The following is a 20700-nucleotide window of genomic DNA, read 5'->3' as shown; positions in this document are numbered from 1 at the left end:
TAGTCTCTGGTAGATAGTTGTTTCTCGCAGCTTCTTACATCTAAGTCATTAAGTCTGGTAGATAGTTGTTTCTCGCAGCTTCTTACATCTAAGTCATTTAGTCTGGTAGATAGTTGTTTCTCGCAGCTTCTTACATCTAAGTCATTTAGTCTGGTAGATAGTTGTTTCTCGCAGCTTCTTACATCTAAGTCATTTAGTCTCTGGTAGATAGTTGTTTCTCGCAGCTTCTTACATCTAAGTCATTTAGTCTCTGGTAGATAGTTGTTTCTCGCAGCTTCTTACATCTAAGTCATTTAGTCTGGTAGATAGTTGTTTCTCGCAGCTTCTTACATCTAAGTCATTTAGTCTGGTAGATAGTTGTTTCTCGCAGCTTCTTACATCTAAGTCATTTAGTCTCTGGTAGATAGTTGTTTCTCGCAGCTTCTTACATCTAAGTCATTTAGTCTCTGGTAGATAGTTGTTTCTCGCAGCTTCTTACATCTAAGTCATTTAGTCTCTGGTAGATAGTTGTTTCTCGCAGCTTCTTACATCTAAGTCATTTAGTCTGGTAGATAGTTGTTTCTCGCAGCTTCTTACATCTAAGTCATTTAGTCTGGTAGATAGTTGTTTCTCGCAGCTTCTTACATCTAAGTCATTTAGTCTCTGGTAGATAGTTGTTTCTCGCAGCTTCTTACATCTAAGTCATTTAGTCTGGTAGATAGTTGTTTCTCGCAGCTTCTTACATCTAAGTCATTTAGTCTGGTAGATAGTTGTTTCTCGCAGCTTCTTACATCTAAGTCATTTAGTCTCTGGTAGATAGTTGTTTCTCGCAGCTTCTTACATCTAAGTCATTTAGTCTCTGGTAGATAGTTGTTTCTCGCAGCTTCTTACATCTTAGTCATTTAGTCTCTGGTAGATAGTTGTTTCTCGCAGCTTCTTACATCTAAGCCATTTAGTCTCTGGTAGATAGTTGTTTCTCGCAGCTTCTTACATCTAAGTCATTTAGTCTGGTAGATAGTTGTTTCTCGCAGCTTCTTACACCTAAGTCATTTAGTCTCTGGTAGATAGTTGTTTCTCGCAGCTTCTTACATCTAAGTCATTTAGTCTGGTAGATAGTTGTTTCTCACAGCTTCTTACATCTAAGTCATTTAGTCTGGTAGATAGTTGTTTCTTGCAGCTTCTTACATCTAAGTCATTTAGTCACTTGTAGATAGTTGTTTCTCGCAGCTTCTTACATCTAAGTCATTTAGTCTCTGGTAGATAGTTGTTTCTCGCAGCTTCTTACATCTAAGTCATTTAGTCTCTGGTAGATAGTTGTTTCTCGCAGCTTCTTACATCTAAGTCATTTAGTCTCTGGTAGATAGTTGTTTCTCGCAGCTTCTTACATCTAAGTCATTTAGTCTCTGGTAGATAGTTGTTTCTCGCAGCTTCTTACATCTAAGTCATTTAGTCTCTGGTAGATAGTTGTTTCTCGCAGCTTCTTACATCTAAGTCATTTAGTCTGGTAGATAGTTGTTTCTCGCAGCTTCTTACATCTAAGTCATTTAGTCTCTGGTAGATAGTTGTTTCTCGCAGCTTCTTACATCTAAGTCATTTAGTCTGGTAGATAGTTGTTTCTCGCAGCTTCTTACATCTAAGTCATTTAGTCTCTGGTAGATAGTTGTTTCTCGCAGCTTCTTACATCTAAGTCATTTAGTCTCTGGTAGATAGTTGTTTCTCGCAGCTTCTTACATCTAAGTCATTTAGTCTCTGGTAGATAGTTGTTTCTCGCAGCTTCTTACATCTAAGTCATTTAGTCTGGTAGATAGTTGTTTCTCGCAGCTTCTTACATCTAAGTCATTTAGTCTCTGGTAGATAGTTGTTTCTCGCAGCTTCTTACATCTAAGTCATTTAGTCTCTGGTAGATAGTTGTTTCTCGCAGCTTCTTACATCTAAGTCATTTAGTCTGGTAGATAGTTGTTTCTCGCAGCTTCTTACATCTAAGTCATTTAGTCTGGTAGATAGTTGTTTCTCGCAGCTTCTTACATCTAAGTCATTTAGTCTGGTAGATAGTTGTTTCTCGCAGCTTCTTACATCTAAGTCATTTAGTCTCTGGTAGATAGTTGTTTCTCGCAGCTTCTTACATCTAAGTCATTTAGTCTCTGGTAGATAGTTGTTTCTCGCAGCTTCTTACATCTAAGTCATTTAGTCTGGTAGATAGTTGTTTCTCGCAGCTTCTTACATCTAAGTCATTTAGTCTCTGGTAGATAGTTGTTTCTCGCAGCTTCTTACATCTAAGTCATTTAGTCTCTGGTAGATAGTTGTTTCTCGCAGCTTCTTACATCTAAGTCATTTAGTCTCTGGTAGATAGTTGTTTCTCGCAGCTTCTTACATCTAAGTCATTTAGTCTGGTAGATAGTTGTTTCTCGCAGCTTCTTACATCTAAGTCATTTAGTCTCTGGTAGATAGTTGTTTCTCGCAGCTTCTTACATCTAAGTCATTTAGTCTGGTAGATAGTTGTTTCTCGCAGCTTCTTACATCTAAGTCATTTAGTCTGGTAGATAGTTGTTTCTCGCAGCTTCTTACATCTAAGTCATTTAGTCTCTGGTAGATAGTTGTTTCTCGCAGCTTCTTACATCTAAGTCATTTAGTCTCTGGTAGATAGTTGTTTCTCGCAGCTTCTTACATCTAAGTCATTTAGTCTGGTAGATAGTTGTTTCTCGCAGCTTCTTACATCTAAGTCATTTAGTCTCTGGTAGATAGTTGTTTCTCGCAGCTTCTTACATCTAAGTCATTTAGTCTCTGGTAGATAGTTGTTTCTCGCAGCTTCTTACATCTAAGTCATTTAGTCTGGTAGATAGTTGTTTCTCGCAGCTTCTTACATCTAAGTCATTTAGTCTCTGGTAGATAGTTGTTTCTCGCAATCTAACCATAAATCTTTATTTTTTATTACTTATATACGACTGGTCAACATACAAGGATATATTTTTGCTTGCGTCACAAAAGGCGGAAGCAGGTGAGGTAACTGTTTGACTTTGTCCGTCCATCTGTCTGAAAGAAAACTTTTGTCAATTTTCTTGGCTTGTATGAAAGGGAACGCTTTATGATTGGGTACCTTTGTGTACATCTGCCATGTTTGCCTTCAGTGAAAGGAAACAATTGTGTTATTCTCCATTATACATATAACCTTGTCCTTAATCAATTACATGCAGGGATGCAGATCCAGACCCAGTATTCGTCTTATTATACCCCACGCAACTCGTTGCGGAGGGTATAATGTTTTTGACCCGTCCGTGTGTCTGTCCGTCCGTCATGCCGTCAGTCCTGTTTCTTGTCATCGCAACTCCTCTCAAACCACACAACAGAATTTCACGAAACCTTTTTAGATAATAAGGACATACTATGTAGTTGTGCATATCGACAGGAATTTGCGATTCAATTTTTTTTCTAGGAGTTATGCCCCTTTGAACTTATTTACTTTAATGTACTACTGCAACAGTTTGTCATCGCAACTCCTCTGATACCACACAACAGAATTTCATGAAACCTATTTAGATAATAAGGACATACTATGTAGATGTGCATATCGACAGGAAATTACGGTTCAATTTTTTTTCTAGGAGTTACGCCCCTTTGAACTTATTTGCTTCAATGTACTACTGCAACAGTTTGTCATCGCAACTACTCTGATACCACTCAACAGAATTTCATGAAACCTTTTTAGATAATAAGGACATACTATGTAGATGTGCATATCGACAGGAAATTACGGTTCAATTTTTTTTCTAGGAGTTACGCCCCTTTGAACTTATTTGCTCTAATGTACTACTGCAACAGTTTGTCATCGCAACTCCTCTGATACCACACAACAGAATTTCATGAAACCTTTTTAGATAATAAGGACATACTATGTAGATGGGCATATTGACAGGAAATTATGATTCAATTTTTTTTTCTTATACAATTTTTTTTTCTTTCACATATTTTATTTCTCCAATGACAATGTGGGGACGTGGGGTATGTGAGCGCGCTCACTAAGGTTCTTTAATTTAGAAAGCAAGACGCAAAATAGTAAAATTGCTTTGTATCTTTTTAATTTCAGTCAAAAACGAAGCACATCTTTGGATTCCAATGGCTCCAGTGCTAAGAAATATTCAAGAAAAGATGTGACGTTATATTCACCACCTGGAGGAAAGTTCAGTGAACGAGCTGGCACATACGAACCAGGTAATATTTATGAGAAAGTTCTGTGAAATAGCCAAAACAGTTTTACTGTGAATTCATTATTTTTTATGGGGTTACCAACTTTTGCGGATTAGTGGTTAGAGGTGAACCTCAAATTTAAATGTTTAACGAAGAACAAATTTTCCATAGGCTTGTATGCAGCAGACTTTGGCAAAACCAAGAAAATACAATTTTTCTAAAATTGGTTCCAACAAAAATAAATGAATCTTCACTAAAAAAAATTCACGTCAGGATATGAAAGTTTTATTGAGTTTGATCAGATCAGCCAAGAAGCATTCACTGTAAAGTAGAGCTACATCAAATGATGCTTCTGTCCTTTAACACTATATAGATCCACAGATACACCAAATGATGCTTCTGTCCTTTAACACTATATACATCCACAGATACACCAAATGATGCTTCTGTCCTTTAACATTATATACATCCACAGATACACCAAATGATGCTTCTGTCCTTTAACACTATATAGATCCACAGATACACCAAATGATGCTTCTGTCCTTTAACACTATATATACATCCACAGATACACCAAATGATGCTTCTGTCCTTTAACATTATATACATCCACAGATACACCAAATGATGCTTCTGTCCTTTAACTATATATACATCCACAGATACACCAAATGATGCTTCTGTCCTTTAACACTATATACATCCACAGATACACCAAATGATGCTTCTGTCCTTTAACACTATATACATCCACAGATACACCAAATGATGCTTCTGTCCTTTAACACTATATACATCCACAGATACACCAAATGATGCTTCTGTCCTTTAACATTATATACATCCACAGATACACCAAATGATGCTTCTGTCCTTTAACAGTATATACATCCACAGATACACCAAATGATGCTTCTGTCCTTTAACATTATATACATCCACAGATACACCAAATGATGTTTCTGTTCTTTAACTATATATAGATCCACAGATACACCAAATGATGCTTCTGTCCTTTAACTATATATACATCCACAGATACACCAAATGATGCTTCTGTCCTTTAACATTATATACATCCACAGATACACCAAATGATGCTTCTGTCCTTTAACATTATATACATCCACAGATACACCAAATGATGCTTCTGTCCTTTAACAATATATACATCCACATCCGATTAAGTTGAGTTATACTAATAGCAGACTGCATTCAATCAAAGCATCTTACAATAATGTATACAGACTGCATCCAATCATAGCATCTCTTACAATAATGTATACAGACTGCATCCAATCAAAGCATCTTACAATAATGTATACAGACTGGATTCAATCATTGCATCTCTTACAATAATTTATACAGACTGCATCCAATCATATCATCTCTTTCAATGATGTATACAGACTGCATCCAATTATAGCATCTCTTACAACAATATATACAAATACATGTATATTGTATGCAGATATGACAATAAAATGACACAATGCATATCAGGAATTAGATATTGTCCTTTGTCAGATAAAATATGTGCAATGCTGGGGACATTGGAACTCTATTCTTTTATGATATATAACAATGTTAATTTACAGACATAACTTTAATGTCTTTCAGGTTGAGGTAGAGGTCATGGACGTGGTTTCACATAACTTTAATGTCTTTCAGGTAGAGGTAGAGGTCATGGACGTTGTTTCACATAACTTTAATGTCTTTCAGGTCAAGGTCGAGGTAGAGGTCGTGGACGTGGTTTCCGTGGAAGAAGATACTAACAGGACCATAAATCAATCATTGTTTTTAAATTCCGGCATTTCATGTTTTTTACTGACATTTTTCAAAATATTTTCAGTTCAGACGTTAAGATAATTAACTTTTTAGTAAAACATGAACTGAAAATAGGAGTTCTTAATAATTGAGATGGATAAAAGAGGTATGTATTCTGTAAATTTCGAAGACGTTCCAGTTTGAAGTGATAGATGTCTGTCTGCCAGCTATTCTTTTATTTATTTAAAGAAGGTATGTTTACTGACCGAACTAAAATATTCAGCATCCTCCTCAAATAGCATGCCTATTGTTATTGAAAAAAGATGATAAACAACCGGATGTAAGATTTATATTAAAATCAGAGAGGACTGTATTGTATGATAGAGGGTTGAAGTCTTGTTTTGGGAATAGCCTGAGCCCAATTTTCCAAAATATTGTTGATGGTCTTACATTTTATAGATTTTTTTCCCTCTCATTATATGACTGTTTGGGAGATGTATAGTAAAATTTTAAGGGTTATTACTTATTTTTATATTTTTGTTCAAAATCATATAAACCTTATAAGTAATTTGACTAGACATGCTAGAGATCACTACAGATGAGAGTTTTGTCATGACCAATTGTCCATAGTTGGAGGGGCACAAAACGGTAAAACTTCCAAAAGGAGCAGATTTTTGTGAGGCTACCAAAGACAATTTTGTCATTTCTACTCATCAACGGGGGCACAAAATGAGAAAATCTTCCAGACGATTGGTCATTTCATTATCTTTTATCATAAATATTAAATCTTCGAGGTCACATTTGAGTGGAGCTACCCACATTAATTTTATAGTGGAAATGACAAGATCCACCTGAACTATAGGGTATGTTGACAAAGCATTTTTTTCCAGATGGCTGAATTCAGGTAAAGTAGTCACATGACATGTCACATGATTTTTATTTGTTTAGAGGTGAGTTAAACCCTATCAAACAATGATTGATTTGTGGTGATGGGGAGATAACCACATCAGCCAGATAATGATGGAATTACCCCCCTTTGAAATGGAAGAAGACGTTGTTAAAAGCTATCTGGAGAAAGTTACTTACATTTGCTTCATAGATTCACCGTATTTTGATTTCTTAATTCATTATTTTTTGCATTGTTGTACATAATGTTATAAAAAAAAGAGATCAAGTTTTGAAAACAGTCATCTTTTGATAAGTTTCAATGAAAAAAGTTTGAAATCACACATTTTTAGTAGCTGTTGTTCATTTTATTGTTATTTTTGAATAAAATAATGAATATATTTCTTTTTCATATTGGTATTTCACACAAGTTAAACTCAAACTTTTGGAAAGTGGATTGACGTGTTTATTGTTTAAAAAGATTTGGGGACATAACTAGCAACATCCATATCAAATTATGATTTTTTTTTATTGAACATTCCATCCCAACTATATTTTTAGAAGTCTCTGTTCTGTAGATGGTGATGATTGGAATTATAAATACACTACAGTTCTTGTGGATTTCATCGTAACCACCTTACCATGGTGGGAGATAGCAAAACCTTTAGATGTCCCCTGTGGCAACCCTCTAGAATGGACATGATGTTTCTTATTGATCATAAAAATTGATAATACAAAACCTTTGAAATATCAGAATAATAGCTGTTGCATTCAATGTTTCAGCAAATTTTTTTTATGTTGAATGCAAATTCAATTAAATTTACACGGTGGAAAGTTGGTTAAAGCTTAGTCCATCTGAATTGTAGTGTAACTCTTGAATAGTAACACATTTTATTCAAACCTAGTACTATCTCTAAAGTTTATGCATTTTGGGTCTCCAATACATTAATTAATGTCCCCATCCTTCAAAATGCAAAATTCTATATAAGACCCCATCCTTAAAATTCCAGGACCACCATACTTTCATTCAATACCCCAATGTTTGTTGTTTTTTTTATATATTTGGCAGATTTTTTTAATAGACATACAGAACTTATTTAACATTTTTATGCCCCACCTACGATAATAGAGGGGCATTATGTTTTCCAGTCTGTGCATCCGTTCGTCTGTTGGTTTGTCCGTTTGTTCGTCCCTCTATCCGGCTTCAGGTTAAAGTTTTTGGTCTAGGTAGTTTTTGATGAAGTTGAAGTCAAATCAACTTGAAAATTAGTACACATGTTCCCTATGATATGATCTTTCTAATTTTAATGTCAAATTAGAGTTTTGACCCCAATTTCAAATAGAAAATGATATTGCGAGTGGGGCATCCATTTACGGTGGATACATTCTTGTTTATGCCTTTTTTTACATTTTGAAGTTCATTGTTGAGAAATTGCACATTTTCTTTAAAAAAAAAACATTGAAATTGCACTTAGGTCGACAAATTTCGATCATACTGGACCTCTAATGCAAAGGTTGCAGAAAAGTGATGCAAGCTAGCAATTATACATATATATATATATCCTAAGCAAGTGCTGCAGTTTGTTTAAATTAAAGTAAAAACCTATAGGAAATTTTGGAACTGAAAGAAATGATACATGACCAAACTGTTTGAGTAACATTTATGCTTTAAAAGAGCTACTTTGTATTAACATTCATAAAGAGGTCAATTAGAGCTTTAGATATCTATCATGTGTTGCATTTATATTGGTGTTCAGTATTCAAGATTACTGATGTCCGTCACAATATAGATTTCATATCACCATGTGTAATCAATTAATTGTTTCATTTCATTTTACCATTTTTTTTGGTATTGTTTGTAATTTCATAGTTTTATCATCAACAGACCTAGGATACAGTTTGAGGTTTAAAGTACAAATGATTTAAATGCAGTTTCTATAAATAAGTATTTCCATCAAACATGTAACATGATAAGTTGTAAAAGAAATTATTAGTAAGATGTGGATCTTTGTTTGCTGATCTGGTTTTTTTTCCACAACTTGCCAATACAATTTAGAGCTTGGCATATTGTGAAGGTATTAGTCTTTTGTTGATAGATCTAGTTTGTCTTATAGATATACATCTTCCTTTTTCAATATATAACAATAACGGTAAGGGTTTATGTCTTATTGACAAATATTGTGCATTGCTTTTTTGTTTGTTTTTGTGAATGATGATAAGATCTGAAAAAGATTTTTAATTTACTGGGTTTAATATGGCTTAAGACATGTGCAGTTATTTACATGTAAACCTTATTCCTGAAAAAAATACAATGTAGATTACATTTTATATACTACATAATAAATTATTTAAACACAGAACATGTGCATTATACTTTCAAAATACAAAATGGCCATAAGTTGCACCTGTTTCTCAAACCATGCCTCTTTTGGGGAGATATAGAATATTTATAGATAATTAATTTTGTTTACATACTGGTTCCCAGTTATGATCTCTATGATTCATCTCATAGAGACATAACTTGGGAATATTACCAGTAAATATACATATGCATATTGTTTATAATGAAATCTGTGGTAATCCTACAGTTAAGGTAGTGGTAGTTAAGAAATTTAGTTGTTAGTTTAAACTCTTAGAAGTTCGGGGCATATAAACGTTGAAAATATGACGCACAGCCCTAGCCTATATTTTGACCTTTAAAAAAAATAGTAGTGCAAATGAACTTTCCATTCTAGGATATGATTTTTTTCAAAACTTCATAGTAAAAGTGGTACAGTTTTAGCCGTAAAAGGAGTTCCTATGGGAAATTGCATTGTCAATATTTACAGAAATGCAACCTATAAGTCTATCTAATAGCTAAACTGTAACCAGCCATAATCATGATAATGTTACATGTAATACATGAACATAGAGTAATATTTTTCTTGGGACCTTTTGGCTGGAATCCAGCGGCCAATGGCTATTTGCACTCCTTAAAATTGTTTCTAAATGACTTTAAACAGGCTATGTTTTAGCGTTCTAGGTGCCATACAAAAGTTGTTAAAGCAATTAGTAATAAATTTTAGAAAACACTTTACTGTAGTGTAATTTTTTTGCGAGGGTTCCATTTTTGGGTAATTCAAGATAAAGATAGAATCGTGAAATCCCTATCATGAATTTAATCTTTATTGCAATGAAGACACAGGGAAAGGAAAAACATGAAATAAAATATTGCAAAGCCCAAGAAATCATAATATTTAAATCCCATGGAAACAAACCACTCTACAGTATATTATATATATGTTTTATTGTTATGTATATATATGTTGTACTTAAAACTTGTGAATTTTTGGTTGTAAATATGTATATTTAATAAAAGGGAATAAATCTATCAATTTGAAAAAGAGTTAAAAATATCTTAAAGGAGAGATTATAGAATGTGGATACAGATAAAAAATTATGTAGTAAATGCGCATTAAACAATATCATTATTTTTATACTGATGAATTTAAGGACTGCAATACCTCTGAAATTTCATTGATTTGTTACAAAATATACTTTCGCAATTCACATTTTTATAATTTTTCCTAACATAGGAATCAGAATATAAAAATAAGAAGATGTGGTATAACTGACAAGGAGACAACTTTCCACCAGAGCCCAAATGATGGAGATGTTAGCAACTAATAATGGACAGCCATCAACAATGAGCAAAACCCATACTGGATAGCAAGATATAAAAAGCCCTGACATGACAAAATGTGAAACAATTCAAACGAGAAAACTAACTTCCTGATTTATGTACCAAACAACAAACAAAAAACAAATATGATATACAGCTAGAAAAACGACAACCACTGAATTACAGACTCCTGACTTAGGACAGACACTTTCAAAATGTTAAATCTGTTTGCGGGTGGCAAACCATTCCCTAACCTGGGTAGAGGTATAACAGCACAACATAAAAACAAGCTAGAAAAATCAGTTGAAAAGGCTTGACTAATCAGATCGATTCAAAGCACAAAAACAACTTAACAATAAAATGCTCTGCAGGGCGCAGCTTGATATGACTGCAGAGGTCGAACCCTGAACAGTTGGGGCAAGTATGGACACAACATTGTAGCTTGATACAGTTCTGAATTAGGATTGTGATTAAATATTTGACATAGGTTTTTGACACAGAATGAATGTGGTCAAATAACTTAACTTAAAAATTGGAAATAGGAAATTTACCTAGTATGGTCCAATATCCAAAATCTAAATACATGATAAGACTCAGCATACCAAAGAACCCCAAGAATTCAATTTTTCATGAAATCAAACAAAAGTTAAATTTTGAACCCTTTTGGGCCTCAAATGTGGACCAATTTGACAAGGGGGCCAAAAATCCAAAATCTAAATACGCGGTTAAATTCCCCATATCAAAGAACCCCATATATTCATGTAATCAAATAAAGATTAATTTTGGACTCCGATTTGGACCAGCTTGAAAACTGGGCCCAAAATTTAAATCTAAATACATGTTGAGATTCAGTATATCAAAAAACCCCAAAAAATCAAAAAGTTATGAAAACAGCTCCCCAAATGAAAAATCAATATACACTGTTAGATTCGGCATATCAAAGAACCCCAATAATTCAATTTTTGATGAAATTAAACAAAGTTTAATATTGGAGTATTGGACCCTTTGTCAATGTTGACTAATTTAAAAACAGGGCACAAAATCCAAAATCTAAAATAAAATACACTGTTAGATTCAGCATTATGAAGAACCCCTAGAGTTAAAGATTGAAAATAACCCAATTGAAATTGGTCAAGAAATAAGCAAGTTATACAAAGTATTAGAAAAGTATTGTTGTTGGCCCCTTTTTCCTAAACGGTTAGGGCCATAACCCTCAAAATCAATCCAAACCTTCCTATTTATACGACCGCAAAATTTTTTTTGTATATTGCTTTGACGTTGGCGTTGTCGTTGTCGTCCGAAGACACATTAGTTTTCGCACTCTAACTTTAGTTTAAGTAAATGGATTTCTGTGAAATTTTACCATAAGGTTCAATACCACAAAAGGAAGGTTGGGATTGATTTTGGGGGTTATGGTACCAACAGTTAAGGAATTAGGGGCCAAAAATGAACATTTTTTTAACTTCCAGACATAACTTGTGTGTTAGTGTATGGATTTCTCTGAAATTTTACCACAAGGTTCCATATCACAAAGGGAATGCTGGGATTGATTTTGGGGGTGATTGCCTCAAAATCTTAGGAATTAGGGGCCAAAAAAGGGGCAAAAAACAAGCATTTTTCTAGTTTCATGACAATAACTTGTGTTTAAGAGTATGGATCTTTATGAAATTGTACTACAAGGTTCCATATCACAAAGGGAAAGCTGGAATTTAGTTTGGGGGTAATTGCCAATAACGTTTTGGAAAAAGGGGCCAAAAATAAGCATTTATCTAGTTTCCAGACAATAACTTGTGTTCAAGTGTATGGATCTCTCTGAAATTGTACTGCAAAGTACCATACCACAAAGAGAAGCTGGGATATATTTTGGGTGTAATTTCCTCTAAATTTTAGGAATTAGGGGCAAAAAAGGGGCAAAAAACCAAGCATTTTTCTAGTTTCAGGACAATAACTTGTGTGTAAGTGTATGAATCTTTATGAAATTGTACTACAAGGTTCCATATCCCAAAGGGAAAGCTGGGTTTGAGTTTGGGGGGTAATTGCCCTAAGTTTTTAGGAATTTGGGGCCAAAACGGGGCCAAAAAACAAGCATTTTTCTAGTTTCCAGACAATGACTTGTGTTCAAGTGTATGGATCTCTCTGAAATTGTACTGCAAGGTACCATACCACAAAGAGAAGGCTTGGATTGATTTTGGGGGTAATTTCCTCTAAATTTTAGGAATTGGGGGCAAAAAGGGGGAAAAAAAACAAGCATTTTTCTAGTTTCTGGACAATAACTTGTGTGTAAGTGTATGGATCTTTATGAAATTGTACTACAAGGTTCCATATCATAAAGGGAAAGCTGGGTTTGAGTTTGGGGGTAATTGCCCTAAACGTTTAGGAATTTGGGGCCAAAAACAAGCATTTTTCTAGTTTCCAGACAATGACTTGTGTTCAAGTGTATGGATCTCTCTGAAATTGTACTGCAAGGTACCATACCACAAAGGGAAGGCTGGGATTGAGTTTGGGGGTGATGAATCATAAAGGGGCTCCTTTTTTTCTTTAAATTTTCCATTTTAAATTGGTTATTTCTGATTTATATATAAAAGCAAATAATAATGATATGATTTGAATAGGTAAATTAAATTTTTTTAAGTTCTTAGACCTCATTCATTCTGTGTCAGAAACCTATGCTGTGTCAAATATTTAATCACAATCAAAATTTAGTGCTGTATCAAGCTTGAATGTTGTGTCCATACTTGCCCCAACTGTTGAGGGTTCGACCTCTGCGGTCGTATCAAGCTGATCCCAGCGAAGCATTTTATTTGATATGGAACCTTGTGGTACAATTCATAGATATCCATAGACTTGTACTCAAGTTATTGTCTGGAAACCAGAAAATCCTTGTTGTTTGGCCCCTTATTCCTAAACGGTTTGGGCCATAACCCCCAAAATCAATCCAAACCTTCCTTTTGAGGTATGGAACCTTGTGGTACAATTTCATAGATATCCATACACTAGTTTTTTTGTCCTAAAGCAAGGAAAACGCTTGTTTTGGTCCTTAATTCCTTACCAGTTTCAATTTCATAGAAATCCATACAATTTAGTCAACTTATTGTCTAAAACCAAATGTCTTCGGACGACAACGACAACGTTTTACCATTATACGACTGCAAAATGGTCGTATAAATACACATAAGACACAAAGTACCGATCTAAGAGTATGCACAGTTACTTTTTAACTTTTGTAGTGATATATAATTCGTCTAAACATCAGCCCAACAATGTTAGATCTGTAAATTTGCTTTCGCAAATTTTTTGTTCTTCCCTCGCCGGGATTCGAACTCGTGCTACTGAGATATCGTGGCACCTAATCGCCTTGCACTTGCACTTGCGTGACGCGCTAGACCACTCGACCACCTAGGCTCTACCTAGAGTCTAGGTGGTCGAGTGGTCTAGCGCGTCGGGCATAGTGCAAGGCGATTTGGTGCCACGATATCTCAGTAGCATGAGTTCGAATCCCGGCGAGGGAAGAACAAAAAAATTTGCGAAAGCAAATTTACAGATCTAACATTGTTGGGCTGATGTTTAGACGAATTATATATATACAGAATGTATTTTCAGCCTTGTATCACCATCACTGCTGGTGATCCGATGTATAAAATCTGTTGTAGAGTCGTCACTGGTTCAGACGTACTTATATATATATACACAAGTCTACATATATATACTGATGAAGGATATCTGTTATCCGAAATATTTATAGATAATTACATTTAATATTTTTCATTTTTTGTCGAGCCTGCGATTTTTGTCGCAGAAAGCTCGACATAGGGATAGTGATCCGGCGGAGGCGTTAGCTAACTTCTTAAAAGCTTTATATTTTAGAAGCTAGAAGACCTGGATGCTTCATACTTTGTATATAGATGCCTCATGTTACGAAGTTTCCGTCTGTCATATGTCCATTGTCCTTGACCTCATTTTCATGGTTCAGTGACTACTTGAAAAAAAAGTAAACATTTTTTGTAATGTTAATTTCTTTCTTATTACGGGTAATAGGATAACTATATTTAGTATGTGCGTACCTTGCAAGGTCCTCATGCCCGTCAGACAATTTTCATTTGACCTCGACCTCATTTCATGGATCAGTGAACAAGGTTAAGTTTTCGTGGTCAAGTCCATATATAAGATACTATAAGTAGTAGGTCTACTATATTTGGTATATGGAATGATTGTAAGGTGTTCATGTCCAACTGGTAGGTGTCATCTGACCTTGACCTCATTTTCATGGTTCAGTGGTCAAAGTTAAGTTTTTGAGTTTTGGTCTTTTTTTCTAATACTATATGCAATAGGTCAACTATAAATGGTGTATGGAAATATTTTATGATGTACATGTCAGTCTCACAGGTTTTATTTGACCTTGATCTCATTTTCACGGTTCATTACTCAGTGTTAAGTTTTTGTGTTTTGGTCTGTTTTTCTTCAACTATAAGCAATAGATCAACTATATTTGATGTATGGAAGGATTGTAAGGTGTATACGTCTGTCTGGCAGGTAACATCTGACCTTGACCTCATTTTCATGGTTCATTGGTCAATGTTAAGTTTTCATGGTTAAGTTTGTTTCTTAGATGCTATAAGCAATAGGTCAACTATATGTAATGCCTAAATTGATTGTAAGGTGTACATGTCTGTCTGGCATGGTTCATCTGACCTTGACCTCATTTTCATGGTTCATTGATCAATGTTACGTTTTCTTGTTTAAGACTGTTTCTAAGAAACAATAAGCAATAGGTCAACTATGTTTGGTTTATTGAATGATTGTAAGGTGTACATGTATTTCTCGTTTGGTTTATCTGACCTTGACCTCATTTTCTTGGATCATGTTTAGTTTATGTGTTAATTGTAGTAAAGCTTTGTATTTAGGACTATCAACATAAAATCAATGGTTAGTAAAGAAGCGAGACATTTCAGCGGGTGTACTCTTGTTTAATATTGATGTTGTTTTGTACACTTTTTATGCGTTTATATGTTTTTATCCAACGCAATCATAGGTTTGAACGTTGTTTTCAATTTAGACTTGTTTATATTTTTTCGTTTGGGCTTGTATTATATTTTCCTTCGGGTTTGTATGATCCGTTCATCCTATTTTGACTCTTTCAAAATTCAAGAGTCTATCCTAAATTGAGGTAAATTATATGGACTTCCAAATACCGTTTCGATTTCTAACATCACTGAAGAAACATTAATTGTCGAAATCCGGTTATTGTGTACAAATTTTTGCACCTCAAATTTGCGGTATACCATCTTTTCCGCAAGTTTATTGTTTTCTGTTTGGTAATAAACTAATAATAAGATCTTTTTTGTTACATCTTGTGATCCATTTATTTGGCAATCGCCAATGGCAGTCAACAGGGTTTAAGAACATCAGTTGTTCGACCTGCTAGTCAAATGCGTTTTGTTAAAATATACTTTTTTACTCGTTTGGTCTTTTGGAAAATGTTGTTTGTGCTGTATTAAGACCCCTCTACCAAGAAATTTGTTTTGCAAGCACACGTATAAAAATTGCGGTTTTTATCCAACGCAATCATAGGTTTGAACGTTGTTTTCAATTTAGACTTGTTTATATTTTTTCGTTTGGGCTTGTATTATATTTTCCTTCGGGTTTATATGATCCGTTCATCCTATTTTGACTCTTTCAAAGTTCAAGAGTCTATCCTATATTGAGGTAAATTATATGGACTTCCAAATACCGTTTCGATTCCTAACATCACTGAAGAGACATTAATTGTCGAAATCCGGATATGGTGTACAAATTTTTGCACCTCATATTTGCGGTATACCATCTTTTCCGCAAGTTTATTGTTTTCTGTTTGGTAATAAACTAATAATAAGATCTATTTTGTTACATCTTGTGATCCGTTTATTTGGCAATCGCCAATGGCAGTCAACAGGGTTTAAGAACATCAGTTGTTCGACCTGCTAGTCAAATGCGTTTTTGTTTGTGCTGTATTATGACCCCTCTACCAAGAAATTTGTTTTGCAAGCACACGTATAAAAATTGCGGTTTTTATCCAACGCAATCATAGGTTTGAACGTTGTTTTCAATTTAGACTTGTATATATATATATATATATATATAACCAGTCTAAAAGGGTATAACATCACCAAAAAATGACAATAAACGAACAAATGTAACTATAAATATTTCGGATAACAGATATCCTTCATCAGTATGAGCACGATGTAAAATGAATCAGATTAATCTATTCTGGTTATTAAACTATAGCAACCTTGAATTCTATACAATAAAAAAAGTGAAAGAGTTTCACCCGAACATTATATGTAGAGACGCTAATAAATTTTTTAAATTTCCAAAAAACGACTCAAAGACATGCCTAAAATGAAAATACAAAAATGTAGTAATTAGAACTGGCACAACTCTAAAATTCCAAAATGACGTCAGTTAAGATGTTACAACAACTGCGTGTAAATACATTCCCAAAAAAACAGCAATGATCGATATAAGCTGGTAAAATAAGTCAAACAGAGGCTGCGTATTTATCATCTCAAATAAATAGCAGTTTTATAATGAAAAGAAAAATAATAGTAAATTTGGGCTAAGGTTAAATAATTGGACGTGGATGCGTACTTGTACATCCCTACCAATGAAAAGAACCCTGGTATTTAAACTAGTAAAATTCAAAAAATTCCAAAAGAATCCTTAAAACTGTAAGAGTCAAGTAAGGAAGCCGGAGTAACTGGAAACAAATGATGTCAGGAAAATGAGTGATGGTAGGGAAAATGAGTGACTCATTCTATGTTTTTTCATTTATGCCCTCTGGGGAAACTGTCCTTAGCTTTCTTATCCAAAACCTTTCCCGAGCAAGTCTTTCGGCCCTTGACCAACCCTCGTTGTGGTCTATGATTGTGATTGTAAGGTTTTTGAGATCAGCTTGGGCGTGCCCAGGTGATCTCAAATGACGACTTACGGGGAGGTCGGGCTTGCAGGTGTAGTCACTTCGATGACCATTCATGCGTTTGTTGAATGGCTGTTCTGTCTCGCCAATATACTGCATGCCACATCGACACTGAAGAAGGTATACAACATTCTATGTTTTGCAAGTTACATTTCAAAATATAGTGTACACTGACCCAGTGGAGTGGCAAGTAAATGTTTGAGTATTCAGTTTTTGTTGGCAAGTCAGACATCGACTGTTACCACACGACTTGCACCATCCTGCAGTTGAACAGCTTTTATTAGAGGAGACGAAATAAGTCTTTCAGACTTGCTGGTCTCCGAAAAGCTAAGACAGGAGGATTAGGAAAGATCTTGGACAATTTTGGGTGCTTGGCAATAGTTTGCCAATTGGCACGGATCAAACGTGAAAGGTTAGTAAAGGCGGGATTGTATGTTAAAACAAACGGAACTATTTTGTTGCGCCTCTTCTGTTTGTACTGTAATAGGTCATTGCGGCTGTTGTTATTAGCACGCGCAAATCCCTTATCTATGTCCAATTTCTTATAACCTCGTTTGGTCAAAAAACCGCGAAGTTCCTGTAACCGTTTAGTGACAGCCTCCTCAGAGGAGCAAATCCGCTTAACTCTGATATATATGTCACGCAATAAACTTACCAGAGCTGACTTTTAAGAGTGCATCCTTACATTAACGGTATACAGAAAGATCATACATGTATCATATCACAGGGCCATTACTAGCCCTAAAAATGCTCATAAAAAATACTAATATTTTAACTAATTGTTGGAAAATAAACATACAAAACTCAAATGATTAAAAAAAACGAACTCATTTTCTAGCACTGGGTTGATACCCCTGCTGACGGACTGTTAGTTCCCGATGGTAGCATTGGCTCAGTAGACAGTTCTTCAGCACTGACATGGTGTATAACATACATTTCTTAAATTCTCTTGATGAATTCGGATAAACTTAAAGATTGAAATTCAAAAATTGTTGAAAAGGAAAGGGTATAAATTGAAATTACACTATGAATAAAATTTCAGCGGCATTAAAATGCAACAAGAAACTGTGTTCACAAACAATCGTCTTTTACTTTTCATGATTATCTCGGGGAGGGGGAGGGGGATGGATGACAATTCGATCCTTTTGTAGAAGGGTTGAGTAGCTGAGACATCTAGTATCCCTCCTTTTTTGTATATTTTGAATATCAAAAATACACACCCTATCATATATGTTTAGATAAATAGATTTGACAAATATCTGATTCATTTACAACATTGTTTTTTTTATCGCATTTGTAAAAAAAAAATCGACATCTGATTAATTTTAGATACTTATGATTTAATCAGCAACCTTGTCATATATTTCATCTTCTTTTCTCAACATGAACATACAACATCAAGCTCGAAATTGTGACCTATTCTAGCTGCTCATTCCTACCACACATTACATAGTAAGTGGTCCCTTAGATATGATGATAAAAGAGCGGCGAAAGATACCAGAGGGACATTCAAACTCATAAGTCGAAAATAAACTGACAACGTCATGGCTAAAAAAAAAAGAACCAACAATAGTACACAAAACACAACAAAGAAAACTAAAGACTGAACAACACGAACCCCACCAAAAACTGGGGTTGATCTCAGGTGCTCCGGAAGGGTAAGCAGACCCTGCTCCACATGTGGCACCCGTAAACAACATCCTTTTACTTAAATCACATAAACGAAAATTTCAATTTAGCTCCATATGGAGTAATGGGTCAGAATTTAAGTCCTGATGGACATGATGGAGGAGTACTGTAGAGGACAAACGGTTATGTTATCATATTTAGACATACATATGTGACCATGGTGGAGGAGTACTGTAGAGGACACACGGTTGCGTTATCATATTAAGACATACATCTGTTATCATGATGGAGGAATACTGTAGAGGACACATGGTTACGTTATCATATTTAGACATACATTTGTAATCATGATGGAGGAATACTGTAGAGGACACATGTTGACGTTATCATATTTAGACCTACATCTGCTATAATGTTGAAGGACTTCTGTAGAGGACACACGGTTATGTTATCATATTTAGACCTACATCTGTTATCATGATGGGAACACACGTATTCGTTATCATATTAAGACATACATCTGTTATAATGACGGAGGAGTACTGAAGAGAACACACGGTTACGTTAACATATTTAGACATACATCTGTTATCATGACGAAGAAGTACTGTAGAGGACACATGGTTACGTTATCATATTTAGACATACATCTGTTATCAAAATGGAGGAGTACTGTAGAGGACACACGTATACGTTATCATATTAAGACATACATCTGTTATCATGATGGAGGAATATTGTAGACAACACACGGTTATGTAATCATATTTAGACCTACATCTGTTATCATGATGGAGAAATACTGTAGAGGACACATGGTGACGTTATCATATTTAGACATACATCTGTTATCATGATGGTGGAGTACTGTAGAGGACACATGGTTGCGTTATCATATTAAGACATAGGTCTGTTATCATGATGGAGGAGCACTGTAGGGGACACACGTATACGTTATCATATTAAGACATACATCTGTTATCATGATGAGGACACACGGTTATGTTATTATATTAAGAATTACATCTGTTATCATGATGAGGACACACGGTTATGTTATCATATTTAGACATACATTTGTTATCATGATGGAGGAGCACTGTAGGGGACACAAGGTTACGTTATCATATTAAGACATACATCTGTTATCATGATGAGGACACACGGTTATGTTATCATATTTAGACATACATTTGTTATCATGATGGAGGAGCACTGTAGGGGACACAAGGTTACGTTGTCATATTAAGACATACATTTTGTACATTTGTAACCCTGATGGAGGAGTACTGTAGAGGACACATGGTTATGTTATCATATTTAAACATACATCTGGTATCATGATGGTGGAGTACTGTAGAGGACACAAGGTTACGTTATCATATTTAGACATACATCTGTTATCATGACGGAGGAATACTGTGGAGGACACATGGTTATGTTATCATATTTAGACATACATATGTAACCCTGATGGAGGAATACTGTAGAGGAAATGGTTGCGTTATCCTATTTAGACATACATCTGTTATCATGATGGAGGAATACTGTACAGGACACACGGTTACGTTATCATATTTAGACATACATCTGTTATCATGATTGAGGAGTACTGTAGAGGACACACTGTTTTGTTAAC

At 34.8% G+C, this 20700-nt stretch overlaps 1 protein-coding gene across 1 annotated transcript in view; it reads left to right on the top strand.

Moving 5' to 3' along the window:
- The window catches only part of LOC127705239 (apoptosis inhibitor 5-like), a 58013-nt gene extending 50796 nt beyond the window's left edge, over positions 1–7217 (top strand). The window contains exons 12-13 of the mRNA XM_052209577.1: positions 4061–4185; positions 5887–7217. Of these exons, the coding sequence (XP_052065537.1) occupies positions 4061–4185; positions 5887–5939 (178 nt within the window). The 3' untranslated portion in view covers positions 5940–7217. The remainder of the gene's footprint in view (positions 1–4060; positions 4186–5886) is intronic.
- Positions 7218–20700: the final 13483 nt, after the last annotated feature.

Source organism: Mytilus californianus, unplaced genomic scaffold, assembly GCF_021869535.1.
Source record: "Mytilus californianus isolate M0D057914Y unplaced genomic scaffold, xbMytCali1.0.p SCAF_6, whole genome shotgun sequence".
Classification (NCBI taxonomy): domain Eukaryota; kingdom Metazoa; phylum Mollusca; class Bivalvia; order Mytilida; family Mytilidae; genus Mytilus; species Mytilus californianus.
Note: the sequence above shows the minus strand (reverse complement) of the source record. Positions and strands in the feature narration are given on the sequence as shown.